The following is a 22,647-nucleotide window of genomic DNA, read 5'->3' as shown; positions in this document are numbered from 1 at the left end:
CTATCTATCTATCTATATTAAATACTGTAAAAAATATCTTTGTATATAATGCTAAAATGTATAAATCTAACATTATAATCTTGTACAACACATTTTTTGTACATCAGTCTCATTTTCAGTTAATGATTCAATAATTCACTCATAAAGCTTAAATGAAGCATCTAGAAATGAAACGAACTATTCAGTGACACATTTTTGATGGTTGTTTGTCGCCACCTAATGGTTAAACAATATAATTGCTACAACTTTCAACAGCGTCAAGTTGCATTAAACTCTGATTTGATTCTTTACCAGAAGCATCAGTGTTTATATCTGAACTATACACTGCTCTCCCTGTGCTTCTGTGTTATTTAATTGTTTGTAACTCAAGTGTAAAAACTGAATCTCTTTCTCCATCGAATGCACATTTGAATGCAGCAAAGTTTTAAAGGGCCCATAGTTTATCTCTTTTTTATGATTTAATATTAATATTCTGGTTCTTCTGAGTGTGCCAGTTTAGGTTCAGTTTAAAACACAATTCAGATTTTTTTATTATAATGTGTTAAACAGTGTCATGTTGGGGGCGTGTCCAGAGTTCGCTGATTTAGGGGTGTGTTGCTTCACATGTGAATTAGTTTCGGCTTCCCGCCAACGTAACAAGGGGGCGGGGCCATGAGCTCACTCGCTCTACGTTTGCAACAGTCTGACAGGCAGACGGAGAAGGAGAGAGATGATCAGCATTTAGTCGTACATGTACGACTCGGACACAGACCAAGCAGAGAGTACAAAATCATTTGTGTCTTTGTATAGTTTTACAGCCAACTGTGTGCTAGTTTCAAGTGCCGAGCTTGTACACAGAAACTAATAACCACGCACACTGAATTAACTTTGACTGAGGCACTGGATGCGCCGCTCGAAGCCGAGACACGGCACACCAGACACTCTCTGTAGCGCAGCAGAAACGTGTCCCGAATCGTCGCGCCACGCAGTTTTGAATTCTAAACAGGTTTCTGCAGCGGTCCGCGGCGCCCAGCCATCGACTTGTGTACCCTGATAGAAACCGATGTTTAGAATTCTAAAACGCATGCTAGTTAAGATCACAGGGAGCTTCTGTGATCGCGAGAAATGCAAACGGCTGAAGTATAAGGTAGACTCAATGAGAAGTACACATGTTTGCAAACCTACCTAAAGATACAACCAATAATTCCCATTAGAGCGATAATGTGGAGAATATTGATCTTGTGTTGAGCCCAATGAGCCTTGCATCTAAAAATAGAGCTAGCGTGTTCCTTTAGTGATATCGCTTCAACTCACGCTGAAAATGGCGGACGTGAATCAACAAACTGAGGATATGATGACGCACCTGTCAATCAATACTGGTGGGCGGGGGGACCGCTCTCCTACGCAAAGTTGCGGTCGGTCTGAAAACCGCTCCAATTGGTCCACCGTTTTTATGTTGTTAAATTGAAAAAAAAAGCACTGGGTGTGTTTATATCACCCCAATATGACGGTCTATACACCATACATGCACATATGTCTGTCCAAACAGCTTGAAAAGTAGATTTTTTACCATAGGTGCCCTTTAATAAACATATGCAAATCATCATTATTTATAATTGATGTTGTGTGGGTGTTTGAGATCCCGATCTTTCAATGATTAATCATGCAGCTTTACACTGAAAGCATTCATGCAGGATAAACAAGTATTGACAGAAAACACCTTTAATAACCTAAGAAAGCATTTAGGTGCCTCCACAATTTCTTCCGTCATCATTATATTTTACAGGAAAGCCTAAATGCTTTAACACATGTGATTTAAATAGCGTGAGAGGCGATCTCTCTGCGATCGGTACACATTTAGGATTAATCTACAAGTAACAAATATATTCATTCTGTGGGTCATGTGCGTTCTAAACCATAGGTTGTGATCCGTGTGGATGTTGTCCGTGTTCATGATTCAAACACTCATGCATCTGAACAGTGCTTTCACCTGCGTGTGTTTGTGTTTAGGCTGGATGGGGCTGTCCTCAGGTGTGCCGCTGTCCAGTAAAGAGACCAGTGTGCCCGGCGGGTGTGAGTGCGGTGCCAGACGCCTGCGGATGCTGTAAAGTGTGTGCGGCGCAGCTCAACGACGACTGCCATGAAGGAAAACCCTGCGATCATCACAAGGGCCTGGAGTGTAACTATGGCAATGACGTGTCCAGTCTGCACGGCATCTGCAGGGGTCAGTCAGCACAACTGCACACTTGAAAAAAAACACCTCAGGATATAGAAGTCTTAAAATAACAAACAAAACAGTCCAGTAACTCATTTAAAATCTGGATGAACTCAATATTTACAATGTTAAAGGTGCTGCATGTGTGTTTTTGATGCTTCTAAAGTAGGGGTGGGCGGTACACCGGTGTCATAGTCATCACCGGTGTGACATTGCGCCACGACATGGATTTTCTAATACCGTCAATACCGTAATAAATCAATTATGCGCCTTGAACGGCTGCATTTACATCAATAATAGCTAATTCTAAATAATAAGGCATTCAATTTTCTTCAAACGTTCAGTTGTGGTCTGAATACATGTCCTTATACTACAGGGCTCGAAATTGCAACCATTTTGGTCGCATGAGCGCCCGAAATGTAATCTATGCGCCCTCATAATATATTTGGGAGCATTTGTGTGTCTGAATATAATGGTTGTAGTGCAATCTGATTTGATTTTCTCTAAAAACTTGCTGAATCGCTCTACCCTGCTGCTGTATTGGTTCATATTAGCTGTCAGTCACTCAACGCTTCCCGCTGTCAGATAACAGGGAGCTTTTGTTACTGCAGGAAATGCAAACGGCTGAAGAGTGAAAAGTGCACAGGTTTGCAAACCTCACCTAAAGTTATAATAATAATAATGGCGCAGATGACAGCGATCATGACATGAGGTAAATGTTGATCCGCCAGCTGAGATCAATCGAGTGTTTTCGGAGAAGGTGCCCGAATCTCGATGCGTTGCATTCACCGCGTGTTCAGCGCAAATGTCCGCTAAATATAAAATCTAACACTGTACACATCAACGCCAAAGAAACTCACCTTTACTAAGTTTACACTGAAACTACGGCTCATAACAGAGCGGAATTGCGCTGGTGGTCATCATGAGAATCCTGCTCTGTCTGCTCATAAATTGGTGCGGCTGACTCGCCTGCTTTATTCCACCAACACAGAGAAATGAAGATCAGCTCATAACGAGACTGAGCATTTACAATGAACCAAACCAAAACTTTTAAAGAGTGATAGAAGTGAGACTTTCTTTTGTCCGTTCTTCCTTGAGATGTAGATTATTTTGCTATTGAAAGTAATACCATGATATTATACCGTCACCGTTCAAAAGATGAAAAATACCGTGATAATAATTTTAGGTCATATCGCCCACTCCTATTCTAAAGCATAAAAGAACAATAATATGTTTGCAGATATGTAAGAAACATGCTAAGTGATCATATTTATCTGATAAGCAATGCTGAAGTCAGTTATTCCGCTTTTAGAATGCGTGTTCCATTTCGGAATGTCTGCCTTTGCTTTGATCTCTAGAACCAGCCCACTGCCAGATTAACCCAATGTAATTCAGCACTCCGAGTTGCCATGTTGACAGTGTATTTCATTGCGGTCATGAAGGATCTCAATGAAGGATCTCGGATGCTGCCAAAAATGAGATGCAGATTCTGATTAGCAAATAATTAGCAAATAATATAAATCTTAGAAACATAAATATTAGCTGAGCACTCAGGATTCATATTTTTGCCGTTGTACTACTGCTTGTAATAACAGAGGGCGATTCGGAGTAACTGTCATGATGAAAGGGTGGAAAGAAGTAATCAGCGAGCGGAGTTGCTGAATGAATGAATTTGGTTATATATAGACCTTTTTCTTAGAATGCAAAATTACCCATTATGCTTTGCGTGCAAGGAAAATGCGAAGAACTTCCGGTCGGCAGCTGATGGGTATAAACAGTCACATCCTGACAGCTTTGAAATGATAGTTTTACTCTATTTTACTTGCTTTCAGCGTCTTTGAACTAATACGGTTGTCGAACAGCGCCACCTCCTGGACTGATTATTTAAAAGAAAAAAATGGAAAACAACACCTGCGAGTCATTTACATTTCCCGCCAGACTGCATCTTTGTGCGGTTTTAATAAAAATAACAGTCAAATAGTCTTTTTTCAAATATATAACCAACCTAAACAAATGTAATTCACCAAAATGTTTGACACACACACATCTTGTCCCACTGAATGTGGAAAAGTGCGAATACTGTGAAAATAAAGAGGCGTTATGACAGAAAAACACATATCATGGTAAATACTACACTCAAACTAACTAAATGAAACAAACTGCTCCCGATTATATAATCAGCAGAGTATCAGTAACGCACGTTTATTGGTCATTTTTTGTAAATTGAATGTCTTGCATACCTGTTCATTTTCATGCCAGTAATCTGGTTTAATCTATAATGCAGTGAAGTGGTGTGTGTGTGCGCATGCGTGTGTGTGTGTGAATTGAAGAGTCACTGAGCTAACAGCTGACAGGCCGGGGAAACACACACACACACGCACACTGTATTTCTGACGGCAGACACGTGAAATAAGAGCGCTTTTCTCTCGTGCTTGAATCACACTGACAGATTATAGCAGCTTTAACACACACCTTTCAAAGTTGTGCGTCACAAAAACACTCCGTAATCCACTCAAAGCTCTATTGAAACCCACTTTCGGAGTGCAAATTACCAGTTGTAAACATTGTAAACGGACGTTCTGAACATTCTACCGGAAGACGTTGGCCGCTATGGCGCCCTCAATGCAGCAGCCAAGAAAAAGGTCTATATTATGAAATGAACAGGTTGTGGATAATATTGGGAGGACAATCATAAAAGTGAAATTATTCTGGGGTAAGCAAAATAATCTAGTTTTTCATTTTGATATAAGATGTTGCTCACTCCACTGACAGATTAATGTGCTTGTTTTAATGAAAAACTAACTTTAAAGGGCACATAGTTGACCTCTTTTTTATGATGTAATATTAATATTATGGTTGTTCTGAGTGTGCCAGTTTAGGTTCAGTTTAAAACAATTCAAATTTTGTTATTATAATGTGTTAAAAAGTGTCATGTTGGGGGCGTGTCCACAGTTCGCTGATTTAGGGGTGTGTTGCTTCACATGTAATTTAGTTTCGGCTTACCGCCAACGTAACAAGGGGCGGAGCCAAGAGCTCACCCGCTCTGCGTTTGCAACAGAGTCTGACAGGCAGACGGAGAAGGGAGCTGGAGTGAGAGGTACAGCAGTCAGTCGTACATGTACGACTCGGACACAGACCAAGCAGAGAGTACAAAATCATTTGTGTCTTTGTACAGTTTTACAGCCAACTGTGTGCTAGTTTCAAGTGCCGAGCTTGTACACAGAAACTAATAACCACACACACTGAATTAACTTTGACTGAGGCACCGGATGCGCCGCTCGAAGCCGCGACACGGCACACCAGACACTCTCTGTGGCGCGGCACAAACATGAAGTGTCCCGAATCGTCGCGCCACGCATTTTTGAATTCTAAACATCGGTTTCTGCAGCGGTCCGCGGCGCCCAGCCGTCGACTTGAGTGTACCCTGATAGAAACCGATGTTTAGAATTCTAAAACGCATGCTAGTTAAGATCACAGGGAGCTTCTGGGACCGCGAGAAATGCAAACGGCAGAAGTATAAGGTAGACTCAATGAGAAGTACACATGTTTGCAAACCTACCTAAAGATACAACCAATAATTCCGATTAGAGCGATAATGTGGAGAATATTGCTCTTGTGTTGAGCCCAATGAGCCTTGCATCTAAAAATAGAGCTAGCGTGTTCCTTTAGTGATATCGCTTCGACTCACGCTGAAAATGGCGGACGTGAATCAACAAACTGAGGATATGATGCCGTGCCTGTCAATCAATATTGGTGGGCGGGGGGAGGACCGCTCTCCTACGTAAAGTTGCGGTCGGTTTGAGAACCGCTCCAATTGGTCCACCGTTTTTTATGTTATTAAATTGAAAAAAACAGCACTGGGTGTGTTTAAATCACCCCAATATGACTGTCTATACACCATACATGCACATATGTCTGTCCAAACAGCTTGAAAAGTAGATTTTTCACCATAGGTGCCCTTTAAAGGTGCTGTGTGCAATTTTGTCACCTAGTGGATAAACTAGGTATTGCATCCCTGGTTCAAAACACACAAGCGCGGGTTGCCAGATTGACAACATAACCAGTGTGCCTGACTGTCAAGCCTAAAGGCTGATTTAAGTCATGTTCTGAATAAAAGCAAAAGCAAGCGATCAGGGGTGGATTTTGTGATTTTGGGGCCCTAAACAATTCCAGCCAGGGGGCACAAAAGCTCTAAAATGCACCTTTTGTACTTTAAATTTTTTATTATTATTTTGCTGTTTTTTTTTTCTTATATTATTCAATCTTATTTTCTACATTTTATCTTAGTGCAAAATAATAACACAAAGCCCCTTGTAAAAGTTTTGAAACAATTCGTTTTCTTAAGATGAATTCACAACTAAACATAATAAACGAACTCTTTCATTTTTAAAGCTAAATCTTTACTGATTTAACTGCTGGACTGTGTCATGATTGAAGGTTTGCACAGATGTAATAATTCATTCATTCATTCATTCATTCATTCATTTTCTTTTCACCTTAGTCCCTTTATCAATCAGGGGTCGCCACAGCAGAACGAACCGCCAACTTATCCAGCATTTGTTTTAAGTAGCGGATGCCTTTCCAGCTGCAACCCATAACTGGGAAACACCCATACACTCATTCACACACATACACTATGGACAATTTAGCTTACCCAATTCCCCTATAGTGCATGTCTTTGGATTGTGGGGGAAACCAGATTACCCAGAGAAAACCCATGCCAATATGGGGAGAACATGCAAACTCCACACAGAAATGCCAACTGACCCAGCCAGCGACATTCTTGCTGTGAGATAAAAATCAATACCCACTGCCCCATCACTCTGCCATGTAATAATTATGTTAAAATAAATTTAGACCCTCACCGTACAAAACATGACAGAAAACAATGTTCTATATAATTTATAGTATCATTTACACTTCTAGGTATGTATTTGGGGGCCCTCAGATTTCCTGGGGCCCCAAGCGGCCGCTTATCTTCCTTATTGGTTAAATCCGCCCCTGCACGCGATAGGAGTATTTTCCATAGTTAAAAGGAGTTTTTGTCCTAACCAACCCCTGAAATTGATATTTTAGAAACGGCTTCTGTTTCTCACTGGTGACCAACAGGATAAACGGACAATGATCTGCTCAGGTACACCTCATGTGCTTTATTCAGTGTAATGCCATACTACTGAAAGCAGCAGCAGATAGTTCACCTCAGATCTTGACAATAAAATAAACCATCTGAAATTGAACTTAAGAACTAAACACATGAGTGATTCAGCATCTACATTTAATAATGTTAAAGAGGTTTAATATGTATTAATTAGATTATAAACCTTACCCTTTCATTGGAGTGCAGTGAGTGCACTATTCTGTGCTTCTGAATGGCTGTATTTACATTTCTATCATGTTTCGACTGGTGCAAACAGCCAAATTGCTCACCACTGCAAATCTCATCATATAGTGTGTTGTTAGGACATGGGGTTACGGTGTAACCGGCTCACCTAATGTTTACGCTCGTAATATTTATATTATATTTGCTAATTAAATAATCACTTCATGTGGAACTCTGAATCTGCGTCTCATTTCAGAGTCTGCTACAGTCCACCGGAGGTAGCATTTCAGTCACAGACGCATGCTCTAAGAGCCTTCCTGACTGACTGAATGAAATATGGGCGGGTTAAAATGACCAAAACAAAAGACAGACATTCTGGCACGTAACTCACATTTTTAAAGCAGCGTTGTTTTTCAGATAAACAAGAATGTTTACTTGGTATGTTTCTTAAATATCTGCAAACATATTATAGTATTTTTATGCTTTAGAAGAGTCAAAAACTTACATACAGCACCTTTAAGTTTCACATCATTTCTTAAAACAAGACAATATGTTTTGGTTGTCTAGAAAATGCTCCTTGATTTAATAATTTCAGTTATTTGGACTAGAAACAGAACCAAAACTAAGTAAGAAAAACAATTTTTGCAGTGTCGTAATTTGAAATTGGACCGCAATACCTAGTTCAACCACTAAGTCTCAATCCCACTCGCATCACCTTTTATTTAGCTAGCACACACTGTTAGTCTTAAAAGCAACACACTTTTATTTATTTATTTATTTATTTATCTATTTAAATAGGCTCATTTTACAGCTCCCTAGCAGGTAAAGAGTCAAGTTTTACACTTTTTGAATCCATTCAGACGATCTTCGGGTTTAGCGGGAGCACTTTTAGCTTAGCATAGATCATTGAATCGGATTAGACCATTAGCATCTCACTCAAATTACCAAGAGTTTCAATAATTTTTCCAATTTAAAGCTTAACTCTTTTGTAGTTACATCGTGTACCAAAAATGAATGAAAAATTTGCTATTTTATGGACCAATATGGCGAGGAACCATACTCTCATCTGGCGTAATAATCAACAAACTTTGCTGCCGTACTATGACTAAAGCAGAGTATTGATATTACACAGCATCTAAAAGATGGCTGAATTGCTTATATTGAATTTCAATAATCCCTGTGAAAGCAGATGCTTGGTTGTATTGACATAAGTTTTCAGTAATAATAATAATAATAATAATAATAATAATAATAATAATAATAATAATATCCCACCCTAACTTTCTATTTCAACAAATATTGTTCAACAAAATGAAAGAAACCCTCTAATTTGATTTTTAAAATTATACTTAATATAAAAAAGGTCATTAAATAGATTAAAAGGGAAATAATAAAACACAAATATATTATTACAAACAATGTCCAGACCTTTTCATGAGATATATGATCATATACAGCTAACACACACAGCGAGTGACAATAACACAAGTATCATTCATTCATTTTTCTTCGGCTTAGTCTCTATTTCAGAGGTCATCACAGCGGAATGAACCGCCAACTATTCCAGCATGTGTTTTACGCAGCAGATGCCCTTCCAGCTCCAACCCAGTTCTGGGAAACACCCATACACACTCATTCTCTCACACACACACACACTACGGCCAATTTAGTTCCCCAATTCCCCTATAGCGCATGTGTTTGAACTGTGGGGGAAATCTGGAGCACCCAGAAGAAACCCTAACCAACACGGGGAGAACATGCAAACTCCACACAGTAATGCCAACTGACCCAGCTGGGATGCAAACCAGCAACCTTCTTGCTGTGAGGACACAGTGCTAACCACTGAGCCGCCCTACAAAAGTAACATAATATACAAAAATACAATACAAAAGTACTAAAGTCCTGTATTTGACTGGTGTGTTTCATTGACTCTTCCTCTCCTACAGAGCAGATTTAATGCAGCGGGGTGTTTCTATATTAAGGCCGGTATTCGAGTTGGACTAAAGGGGGGTTTAGGAGGCGTCTCTCACACCCCTAAAGACTATCTGACGCTCCACGACATTGTAAACAAGTCAAAATTCCACCCGGCCCTAAACATAGAGCCGCTCTCATAAAAGCAGAGATCGAGTGTCCGTCGCTCTTTGACTGCTCACTGCACACCATTCAACAAAACAGCCCTCAAGCCAATGTTTTAATCTTACTACTTAAATATGAAAATAACATCATCAAAATGTTCTCCGAAAGCACCAATTTTTATTGTGTTTTTCATATGCGATGTTTCCATGTGTGTGCATTTTGGAATAGTCGCACAAAAATGCTTAAATGGAAATGCAAAGGTGTATATACACTCACCGGCCACTTTATTAGGTACACCTTACTTGTGCCAGGTTGGACGCTCTTTTGCCTTCAGAGCTACCTTAATCCTTCATGTCAGATTCAACAAGGCACTGGAAAAATTCCTCAGAGATCTTGCTCCAGATTGACATGATAGCATCACGCAGATTTGTCGGCTGCACATCCATGATGCCAATCTCCCGTTCCACCACATCCCAAAGGTGCTCTATTGGATTGAGATCTGGTGACTGTGGAGGCCATTTGAGTGCAGTAAACTCATTGTCATGTTCAAGAAACCAGTCTGAGATGATTCAGGCTTTGACATGGTGTGTTATCCTGCTGGAAGTAGCCATCAGAAGATGGGTACACTGTGGTCATAAAGGGATGGACATGGTCAGCAGCAATACTCAGGTAGGCTGTGGTGTTGACACGATGCTCAATTGGTACTAATGAGCCCAAAGTGTGCCAAGAAGATATCCCCCACACCATTACACCACCACCAGCCTGAACTGTTGATACAAAGCAGGATGGATCCATGCTTTCATGTTGTTGATGCCAAATTCTGACCCGATCATCCGAATGTGGCAGTAGAAATGGAGACTCAGTCCAGGCAACGTTTCTCCAATCTTCTATAGTCCAGTTTTGGTGTTTCCCGTTCTTAGCTGATCGTTTTGAGTGTATAATCAGGGATTAATTTGAATTGATCTTAATTTAAATCTAATTTTAATTTATTTAATATGAAACCACCCTTGAGCACAGATTCGGCTAAAAGTGTGTGTTGCGTTTCAAATGTGTTCTCTGTGTGGCTGGGAATTAGATATTCTGCTTCATTTCTGCACCGTTACATCGGACATGCACTATAGGTGAATTGACTAAACTAAATTGGCCGTAGCGTACGTGTGTGAATGTGAGAGTGTATGGGTGTTTCCCAGTACTGGGTTGCAGCTGGAAGGGCACCCGCTGTGGCGACTGAATAATAAAGGGACTACACTGAAGGAAAACGAATGAAGTAATATAAATGTAGTGTATAAAACCTGCTTTGTTTTGTTTTTTCAGCCAAACTGGAGGGCCGCTCGTGTGAATACAACGGCCGCATGTATCAGAATGGGGAAAACTTCCGCGCGGGCTGCAAACACCAGTGCACCTGTATAGACGGGGCAGTGGGCTGCATCCCGCTGTGTCCCATTGACATCCCGCTTTCCTCCCCATCCTGTCCCAAACCCCGGCTGGTCAAAATCCCCGGCCAGTGCTGCCTAAGCCTGGACTGCCATGGAGAGTCGCCCATCCTGCCTCCGGTGTTCAGCCGCCCGCAGCCGCCACCGTTTCTGCTCCCCAACCTACACAGCTTCAAGAAACCTCCGGCCAAGCCTAAATACAGCCTGAGTAATGAGCTCATGGAGGTGGAGAAACGCTGGGACAAGCCACGCAGCCGAAAACACCTGCCAGGTGAGGGCGCTGTTCTGAGAGTCGCAACTAGCACTTTTTGCTTATGAGTAAACCTGTTGCTTTTAAAATGATTAGTTGTACTTAAAATGAGTACATTTGTTTCTTTTAAAATGATTAGTTTACTTTAAGTTTATTTGTTTATTTTGACAGTTTGATTCCCCACTATATTATAAAAGTTTTTACTGATTTAAAAAATATATATATATTATTTTACATTTAATTAATTAACATTTAATTAATTAACTAGCATATGAAGAGAAAAAAATACATGGTGAAAAATCAAGTTTTTTCTGCCCGTTAATAGGATTTCATCTGTTTTTTAAACGCTAAAAAAAAAGCGATATCTAAAAATCCCTTCAGTAATAGATCAACAAAATTAAATGAGAACTGGATTCATACATATATATATATATATATATATATATATATATATATATATATATATATATATATATATATATATATATATATATATATATATATACACACATATATATATATATATATATATATATATATATATATATATATATATATATATATATATATATATATATATATATATATATATATATATATATATATATATATATATACATACACACACACACACACACACACACACACACACACACACACACACACACACACACACACACACACACATATTTATTTAATTTTATTTAATTATGTTATTTAATTTTAATTATGTTATTTAATTTCAATTATATTATTTAATTATGTTATTTAATTTCAATTATATTATTTAATTATGTTATTTAATTGATTATATTATTTAATTTTAATTATGTTATTTAATTTTGATTATATTATTTAATTTCAATTATGTTATTTAATTTTATTTTATATTATTTAATTTTATTTAATTTATTTTATTTAATTAATTACATTTGATTTAATTTATGTTATTTTTTATTTACATTTAATTTTATTTATTTGTTTATTTAATTCTATTTATTTATTTTATATTTATTTAAATTAATTTCATTTATATTTAAACTACATTCATTTATACATATTGCATATTTAATTACAAAAAAAAACATATTTACACAATTTCAGAAAATTTGTAATAAAACATTTAGTCTTCATGTACTGTGATCAATCAAGTATGGCGATATGAATTATGTAGTAATTTAGTGTATCTATACACTTTTTTAACCTTTAAACATTGGCCCAGGTCATTGTCGTTGTGGTATCAGGACAGAAGATTAGGCTTTGAATTAGGCATTTTTGTTTAAATATGTCAATTTATGTTAGCTATATTTCGTTTTAATTTTAGTTAAAGTTTAAGCAATCCTGCAGCATGTGTGCAAAAAGTTATTTTAGCATAAAGCTGACAGAAAAAAAATCAAAGCTATAGAATTGTGTGGTTTTGGCATTTTGTGTCTGTATTAAGTTTTATTTATATTAAAATATTTTAGTGCATCAAATTGAAATTAAAGAAAAAAAAAATATATATATATATATATATATATATATTAATTATTGGCAATATTCTATTTCATTTTTAATTTTTGCGAAAAGGAATATATTTATTCCTGGTTTTAGTATTTAATAAAACTGGTTTTAAATGTTATTTAATTTGTTATAATTAAAGTGGCTTTATGCTGGTTTTAGTTAAAGGGTCAGTTCACACAAAAATAAAAAAATAAAAATCCTCATTTACTCAAAAACAAGCAAAAAAAACATGAATTTCTTCCTTTTCTTGAACAAAAATACAAGATATTTGAAGACAGCCATTGACAAACAGTATACATAAAAATAAAATACCATTGAAGTCAATGGAAAGCATTCGCAATAGAGTTTGTGTCATTTTAAGTTCAAGTTTAGGCAATACGGTTGTGTGTGTGTGTGTGTGTGTGTGTGTGTGTGTGTGTGTTATTTTTGTCTGTAATAATGTTCATTTACATTAAAATATTTTAGTGCATCAAATAAAGTAAAATAAAAACTTTAAGTGCCATTTTATTTATTTTAAATGTAATTTAATAATATTTAATTATAAATAACAAGTGTCTTTATCCTGGTTTTAGCTAAAGGGTCAGTTCACCTAACAATTACATTACTCCCACTCAAATAGTTGAATGAATTTCTTCTTTTGACTAAAATATAATAATAACAGCTCTGTATAATGTTTAAAAAAAACAGCCAGACATTTATAGTAGAAACTAAAATAAATCAAATATTATTGAAGTCAATGCAGGTCTTCAGAATATCTTCCTTTGGGAAGAAAAGAAAACCCCCTCCTCAAACAGGTCTGAAATGATGGCAGAATTTATCATTTGTTGTGGACTCTAATAACCCTGTGTCGGAGTGTAAGCAGCATGATTTAGTGTGCATGTTGACGTGAATCAACAATTAAAAATAGCACGCCGGAGTTGCAGGAATGCGTCCCGTACGAACTGCCTTTGGCTTTCATTTCAATTGACAATCAGTCCCAATGTGAGCCGTGGCCGTTCCTCCAGCGAGCGCGTCTGTGGGAGCTTGTGTTGGGTGTGTTTTCCAGTGAAGCGGACGCTGTTTCTCTGCGTAATCACTCTGTGTATGCGTCAGTGTTGTCTGAATGGTGCCTGTGTGCTTGCTTACCCCGTCTTTTTTCCCCTGGTTTTTCCTAGCATGGAAGCAGGCTGGACGGCAGTGTGTAGCGCAGACCACGAGCTGGACGTCCTGTTCGCGGAGCTGCGGGATGGGCGTTTCGTCGCGGGTCACCAATGAGAACGCGCAGTGCAAACTGGTGAAGGAAACCAGACTGTGCAACATTCGGCCCTGCAGCTCTGCGGCTGTGCCTATAAAGGTAAACGTTTGGGAATTAACTGCATGTTTACCAAAGAATCCTGATGAAAAGTAGTGCGTGTCTGCTCAGATTGCTTCGAAATGTATGCTACATCCTAATTTGACTACTTCACTGCATGACAAGCCCACAAGTGTGCCTCATACAGGTTAAAAAATAAATAAATAATGGGCCATTTTTGAAGTGTGCCTCACACAGGTGAGTGGGTTTGACAAACCACCTGTAGAGACACACTTTCATCTCTGACACTTCAAGTGATGCTTGCACCAATATTGCACATTTCCACCAGACACGCTCACAAAGTTAAATACTAAAGGATGCACCGAAATGAAAATTCTTAGCCCAAAATGAATAACGAAAGAGGAAAGCAAGGTCGAAAACCGAATCGCAGAAATAAATGACAATTATTAGTACCATTGCACTTATGGCCATGACTGTGTACTAGCTTCACTAAAATCAAGGCATTGCAATTGCATAAATTAATATTAAAAAGGTGCTGTATGTCAGTTGACTCTTCTACAGCATAAAAACACCATCATATGTTTGCAGGTATTTAAGAAACATGCTCAGTGAACGCTCTTGTTTATCTGAAAGACAATGCTGAAGTCAGATATTCTGCTTTGAGAATGTTGAGTTACGTGGCAGAACGGCTGTCTGTGTTTCGGTTCATTTAACCCACCCAACGCCAGTTTAGCCAATTATATTTCAGCACTCCTGATTGCCTTGATAGAAAACCACGCATTTCATTCATTAATTCAGAAAGGCTCTCAGAGCATGCGTCCGTGACCGAAATGTGACCTCCGGTGGACAGTAGCGGACTCTGAAATGAGACGCAGATTCAGAGTTCCACATAAAGCGGTTATTATTTACCTATTATTTACTTATTACTTACTTATTATTTATGTTTATCAGCTAAACATAGCTGATAACCGGGCTAAGTAACTGTACTATGCACTGGGTTTCGGGTGGCAGCTGCGATCGGATACTATACCAAAGTCGGCACCCTGGGGGTGTTACAGACTGTACCAAAAAAAATGACAGGAGTATTCCGTGAGAAATAACAAAATGGGAGGGTGACAGGAGATAAGTCTGAAATGCGGGAGACTCCTGGGAAAAACTGGAGTGTTGGCAAGTATGTCCAATGCCAACACAACAGCACAGGTCTGCAAAAGGGCTTCTCTAGCATGTATCAGCTCCGCAAGCACCGCGCACCCCTTCCTCTGGCTCTGCGCCAAGCAGATTGATTTTTAGCATCTGTTATCCGTTTCAGCTGCAAGAAACAGAAGCGGTTTCTAATATATAAATTTCAGGTGTTGGTTAAGACAAAACTCCTTTTAATATGGAAAATATCCCTTCTATCAGGTGCTGTAGCTTTTCTTTACAACACGACTTAAATCAGCCTTTAGGCTCGACAGTCAGGCACACTACTGTTGGTGTCATCAATCTGGCAACCTGCGCTTGCACGTGTTTTGAACCAGGTGTGCAATACCTAGTTCAACCACTGGGTGTCAAACTTTGTGTCCAACAGATGAAAGAAAGTGAGAAGATTATAATTTTTGGTTTGGTCAACTCCCCTTTTAACCCAGAGTTTCTCAGTTCTGGCCCTTGGGCCCCATTTTGTATGTCTTCCTTCCTTAACATATCCGATTCAGTCATTAACATACAAAATGTGCAGGGCAGGAGGGGAATTGAGAGCCACTGCTTTAACCAAACAACACTAGTTTCCTAGTGTGAATGTGAGAGTAACCCAAATTATCTTTATCCAACAGAAGGGGAGGAAGTGTTCCCGCACACAGAAGTCTCCGGAGCCTCTACGCCTGCGTTACGCTGGCTGCCGCAGTACACGTCTGTACCGGCCAAACTACTGCGGGACATGTCTGGACGGTCGTTGCTGCTCCCCCCGCCGCACACGGACCGTCCCGGTGCTGTTCAGCTGTCCCACTGGCGAGCGCTTCGAGCGGGCCGTCATGTTTGTGCAGTCCTGCAAGTGCAACGATGACTGCGGAAGCCTGAACGACGCTTCGCTCCCACCGCAGCGCTGGCTGTACGGAGACATGCACAAGTTCATCGATTAAACTGCATTCCTCTAAGGACCCACTCCCGTGCCCTTCCCCGTCCAGTAGAGTAGCGTTTCAAAGTGTGTAGACGCTCAATATAACGCAAATCCACATGGGACAAAGAAAAAGGGCCCGTTTTTTTGGATTCAGATCCCTTGTAGCGAGAGCCTTAACGGGCGGTCACACTGCACTTTACACTCCGGCGATGGAAATACAAGCTTGTGCAGACAGTTTTGCATTTCCACTGCGCTAATTTCAATCAGTTTTCAAGAAACTGATCGGTGAAAGATTGAAACGTCTCTACAGAAAAGTACTCTTTTTTTTTTTTACCCCATCTCATCCTATTTAATATGGTGTATGTTAAAATAAAGTCCAAAAACTCGAATAAGAACCAAATAAAGAAAAATGACATGGTCATGAATGCTTCAGACTGGAAAAATCAAGCCAGAGTGAAAAAGTTTCACATTTCACTGTTAAAAAGCTAAGTCCTGCGACATGGCGTGAGCTTTCTCTACAGATAATAAAAATGGAGTGATCGCTAATTTTAGTCGTACCATATCATCGTATATAGTAAACTTAAATCAGCCTTTAGTCTCGATAGTCAGGCACACTCCTGTTGGTGTCTTCAATCTGGCAACCTGCGCTTGCATGCGTTTTAAACCAGGTGTGCAATACCTTGTTCAACCTCTGGGTGTCAAACTTTAAGTATTGTGTCCAACAGAAGAAAGAAACAGTGAGAAGATTTACATTTTTGGTTTGGTCAACTCTAGGGGTGTCAAAATTAATTGTTTCTTCTGCACCGCAACGCAGACGCGGACAATTTAGTATCCGTTCAGTAATAGCTCCTAACCGGTTATTATGCCAATCAGAAGCAAGAAAGAAACCGATCGGTGAAAGATTGAAATGTCGCCTTTCTCTACTAAAAAATACAAATTTTTAGCCAGATCTCATCCTATTTAATATACTGTATGCTAAAATATAAGTACAAAAACTCTAATAAGAATCAAATAAAGAAAAATGACGAAAGTTTCACATTTCACTGTTAAAAAAAGCTACGTCCTGCGACATGCGTGAGCTTTCTCTACAGAGAATTAAAATGGAGTGATCGCTAATTTTAGTCGTACCATATCATCCTATACTGTAAACAAGTCCAAAAGGTCAAAATAATCAAATAAAGAAAACTATTGGGTCAGGAATGCTTTAACGTGAAACGTTTTGCACTTCACTGTGTTGAAAAGTTCAAACATTAGATGAAACCATGCGATCAGTAAAAGATTGAATCGTCATATCCTGACCGTTCTACATATTAAAAATTAAAGTGCAGACGCTACGACGAGGCCTCAATATAACGCAAATCCACCACGTTTTGGATTCAGATAGCGAAAGCCTTAATGAGCGGACACACTGCACTTGTCGCTCCATTGACGTCAATTCCCATTAACGAAAATGCACTAGACTGGAAATACAAGCTTGTGTGGATGGTTTCACGTTTTGTGGCATTAGGTTTAAGAAACTGTGCAATCAGTAAAAGATAGAAACGTCATAGGGTGAGCTTTCTCTACAGAAAAGTAATAATGGAGGAAATGCACGTTTTAGCTGCATCACATTGTCCCATTTAATATAAAAGTCCAAAAGGTCGTAAGAATCAAATAAAGAAAAGGTTACTTAGTCGCTAATGATTCATAATGGAAAGGCAGAGCGAAAAGTTTTGGATTTGCTGGTTAAAGTTGAAAATGTGCGACCAATAAAAGTGTCGAAACAAAATAAATAAAGAGCGAAAATGCTAAGTTTTGCCACTTTGCATCATCCTATTTAATATACATGCCCATTTGTCGTAAATGTCATAGACAGTTTTGCATTTCACTGCATTAAAAAGTTCAATCAGTGTTCGATCACAGATCAGTGAAAGATCGAAATATCACACCATGATCTTTCTCTACAGAAAAGTACAAATGTGTAGCTGTATCACATCATCTTTGATAATATACAAGTCCAAAAGAGGGCGAAGCAGTGGCACAGTAGGTAGTGCTGTCGCCTTACAGCAAGAAGGTCACTGGTTCGAGCCTCGGCTAGGTCAGTTGGTGTTTCTATGAGGAGTTTGCATGTTCTCCCTGCGTTCGCGTGGGTTTCCTCCGGGTGCTCCAGTTACCCCACAGTCCAAAGACGTGCGGTACAGGTGAATTGGGGAGGCTAAAAAAATTGTCCGTAATGTAGAAGTGTGTGTGGGTGTTTCCCAGAGATGGGTTGCTGCTGGAAGGGCATCCGCTGCGTAAAACATGTACTGGATAAGTTGGCGGTTCATTCCGCTGTGGTGACCCCGGATTAATAAAGGGACTAAGCCGAAAAGAAAATGAGTCCAAAAGATCATCATAATGAACGAAAAGAGCGAAAAATCTCACATTTCACTTAAGTTAAAAACGCGATCAGTAAAACATTGAAAGGTTATAGCGTGAGCTTTCGCTACGGGGAATAAAAATGGAGGGAATGCTAATTTTAGCCATACCATATTATCATACAAAATACACAAGTCCAAAAGGTCTTAACAAAAGAAACATTACCTGCTTGCGAATGCTTCAGAATGGATAGGACAAAAAGCGTAGCATTTTTTCTGTTTAAAAGTTTAAGCATTAGGTGAAACTGTGCGATCTGTAAAAGATCAAAACGTCATATAGTTTAGCAAATGCTAATTTTAGCCGCATCACATCATCCTATTTAATATCCATGTGCAAATGTTAGAATCGTAAAGAAAAGCTGCTTGCTGACAATTGCACCAGACAATTTTGTTGCGGTAATTTCAATCATGTCCTAAAATTGTGTGATCAGTAAGAGATAGAAACGTTATAAAGTGACCTTTATAGAAAAGCAAAAATCGAGGAAATGCTAATTTTAGCCACATCACATCCTACTCAATGTGTCCAAATATCTCGAGAATCAAATAATGAAAAATTACTTGGTCGCGAATGCTTCAGACTGGAACCGCAAGCTTGAGTGGAAAGTTGTACATTACAATGCGTTGAAGGTTCAAGCATCACATTAAAACGTGCAAGGAGTAAAACATCAAAACATTTTAGCTAATCGTTTGGAATCGCTAATTTTAGCTAGATCACGTCTTGCTACTTAATACACATGTCCAACATGACCTATTGGTCACGAATGGAAACCCGTGCATTTGCATTTCGCTGGATTAAAAAGGTCACACAAAGTTCAAGAAACTGCGTGAATAAAGTGTCTTAGCATAACCTCTCGACAGTGAAATAAAATGGACAAATGCATCACATCATTTAATGCATGATCCAAAATGCATCATCCTATTTAATATACAAGGTCAAAAAGGTCAAGAACCAAGATAGGCTAATTTTACATTCATTTAATATTATATGTGTGAGTGTGGATCATAAAACTACAGAAACGTCTGAAGCTTAAATGCAATTAACGAACAATTTTCCCTGCTCACATTCGCAAAAATAAAGCGCATGCTCAAAGTCTAGTGTGACCGCACCTTTAGAGTAGATGTGCTTTCCCTGAGGATCTGCGACGAGACATGTCTCCTAGTTGCGAGTATATATTATATACACTATATATAAAAATGGATTTTCTGACTGAGCAGACCTCGCTGTGGACAGTGATGCATTCTGGGGCACCTGCGCAATTTGGAACGAGACTTTAAGCAGGTTTGATGGAGAATAAAAAAATGCCTCAGTTGGACGCTGATTACAGGATTGAACTTCTTTTGTAGTGATTCAATGTTCAAATAAGGGGGAGACTCGATGGGAAGTCTGTCTCAGGGGGAAGTCATTGTGAACGACACAGGGGTTTGGCTGGGTTACTTGCGGCCTCATTGCTGAGTCTGTTGGCTTGAGCATCAGCATTTAAGCAATTCCAGTGTAATGGGTGTGATGTTTGCAGTAAAAACTTTACTGGCCACTTTATTAGGTACACCTTACTAGTACCGAGTTGGACCCCCTTTTGCCTTCAGAATTGCCTTAATCCTTCATGTCAGATTCAACTAGGTACTGAAAATATTCCTTCGATATTTTGTGCCATACTGACATGATAGCATCACACAGTTGCTGCAGATTTGTCGGCTGCACATCCATGATGCGAATCTCCCACCACAACCCAAAGGTGCTCTATTGGATTGAGAACTGGTGACTGTGGAGGCCATTTGAGTACAGTGAACTCATTGTCATGTTTAAGAAACCAGTCTGAGATGATTCACGCTTTATGACATGGTGCGTTATCCTGCTGGAAGTAGCCATCAGAAAATGGAGACACTGTGGTCATGAAGCGATGGACATGGTCAGCAACAATACTCAGGTAGGCTGTGGTGTTGACACCGTGCTCAATTGGTACTAATGGGCAAACTAAAGTTTGCTAAGGAAATATCCCCCACACCATTACACCACCAGCCTGAACCACTGATACAAGGCAGGATGGATCCATGCTTTCATGTTGTTGATGCCAAACTCTGACCCGACCGTCCGAATGTAGCAGAAGAAATGGAGACTCATCAGACGAGGCAACGTTTCTCCAATCTTCAATTGTCCAGTTTTGGTGAGCCTGTGTGAACTGCAGCCTCAGTTTCCTGTTCTTAGCTGACAGGAGTGGCACCCGGTGTGGTCTTCTGCTGCTGAAGCCCATCCGCCTCCAGGTTGGACGTGTTGTGCGTTCAGAGATGCTCTTCTTCTCGGTTGTCACGAGTGCTTACTTGAGTTACTGTTGCCTTTCTAATAGCTAGAACCAGTCTGGCTATTCTCCTCTGCGCCAACAGAACTGCCACTGACTAGATATTTTCTCTATTTCAGACCATTCTCTGTAAATCCTAGAGATGGTTGTGCGTGAAAATCCCAGTAGATTTGCAGTTTCTGAAATACTCAGACCAGCCCGTCTGGCACTAACAACCATGTCACGTTTAAAGTCACTTAAATCCCCTTTCTTCTCCATTCTGATGCTCACATTGAACTTCAGCAGATCGTCTTGACCATGTCTACATGCCTAAATGCATTGAGTTGCTGCCATGTGATTGGCTGATTAGAAATTTGCGTTAAGCAGTTGGACAGGTGTACCTAATAAAGTGGCCGGTGAGTGTATATGTTAACATTAAATTGAAACATTGTTTATATTTTTCAGAATGAGTTATGGGTTGAGAAAAATATCAATCTGTAAACATTTTTCATATTTTAAATGTGGAAAACAAACACGCATTATGGATGTGACCAAAAAAAATATATATATAAATAGGTGGCACTTGGGTGATTTGGTAAATCAAATATAAATGGCTGAAAACATTGACGGGGACATTTTTGCAGTACTATAAAATACAAGCATGCACAAGAAACTTAAAATGGGTTTCACTATTTTGGTAAAAACGTTATTTTTCTCATGGGAAGGTTGACATTTGCATGGAATTGCTCATATTTGCTCATAATGTCAGCTCTTCTGTTCCCGGCTAATTACACTCCTCTTCTATTCAGGGGGCAGAAAGAAACCCAGTAACCCTCTTGGTTTGCAATAAAAATATGTTTCAAACACCAGCATCTGATGCAAACATGTAATTTGGAAGTAATGGGTGGGACGGCTCTCTGAAACGCTGCCCGAGTCTGCTCTGTAATCTACCATGTGATGGCTTTTTATGGTGCATCGGTCTCTATTTTCTGCCTGGCACCAGTGTATGAACTGACGGAGGTGACGTGATGCCATCTTAGCCCAAAAACGAGAGTTTGAACAGACATGGAGACACAAATATACCCATGTTAGAAAGTTAGAAGCCATGTTACACAATGATTGTGATATTTAGTTATGCTCAAGCACCCATCATAAAAAGAAACTGCTGTTTTATATTTCTATATTCTGACATTTGAGACCATCTTTCAGTAAAGCAGCAGTTCAGAGATTCCTTTATGCAAATCAACCATGGGTTTGAGTCTAGTAAAAAACATGGTACCAGTATTTTTGGCAGATTTATTAACAATTGTATAACCAGTTTTACCACTTAGGCTACCCTGGTTAAACTATATGAAACAAACAAGTGAATAGTTAGTGGTTATCATGGTTTACTACAAGAACTATCTATGGTTTAAGTAACCATCTCAGAAAGTTAGAAGCCTTGTTACACAATGTTTGTGATATGTTTATAAGTTATACACTCAAGCATCCAAGAATAAAGAGAATCTGCTGTTTTATATTTCTGTATTTTGACATTTGAGACCATCTTTCATTACAGCAGCCGTTCAGAGAACACGTTAACCATAGGTTTGAGTCTAGTAAATGTATTGTAGGCTACCAATGTTTTGGCAGATTAATTACCAATTGTAAAACCTCAGTTTTACTTCAAATTAGGCTACCCTGGTTAAACTACATGGGTAACGTAGCAAACAAGTGAGTAATTAGTGGTTACCATGGTTAAACAGTAATTTTTTATGGTTTAAACCATCTTCTAAATGTCCTGACCAAAACATGAACCATTAAACCAGCAGCCAAAGAT

The 22,647-nt window shown here is 39.0% G+C and overlaps 1 protein-coding gene across 1 annotated transcript in view; it reads left to right on the top strand.

Annotated features, from left to right (window-relative positions):
* The window catches only part of si:ch211-106h11.3 (CCN family member 1), a 29,558-nt gene extending 7,203 nt beyond the window's left edge, over window positions 1-22,355 (top strand). The window contains exons 2-5 of the mRNA XM_056452941.1: window positions 1,990-2,203; window positions 10,905-11,294; window positions 13,931-14,109; window positions 15,876-22,355. Coding sequence (XP_056308916.1) covers window positions 1,990-2,203; window positions 10,905-11,294; window positions 13,931-14,109; window positions 15,876-16,181 — 1,089 coding nt within the window. The 3' untranslated portion in view covers window positions 16,182-22,355. The remainder of the gene's footprint in view (window positions 1-1,989; window positions 2,204-10,904; window positions 11,295-13,930; window positions 14,110-15,875) is intronic.
* Window positions 22,356-22,647: the final 292 nt, after the last annotated feature.

The sequence above is a fragment of the Danio aesculapii genome, chromosome 3, assembly GCF_903798145.1.
Source record: "Danio aesculapii chromosome 3, fDanAes4.1, whole genome shotgun sequence".
Classification (NCBI taxonomy): domain Eukaryota; kingdom Metazoa; phylum Chordata; class Actinopteri; order Cypriniformes; family Danionidae; genus Danio; species Danio aesculapii.
Note: the sequence above shows the minus strand (reverse complement) of the source record. Positions and strands in the feature narration are given on the sequence as shown.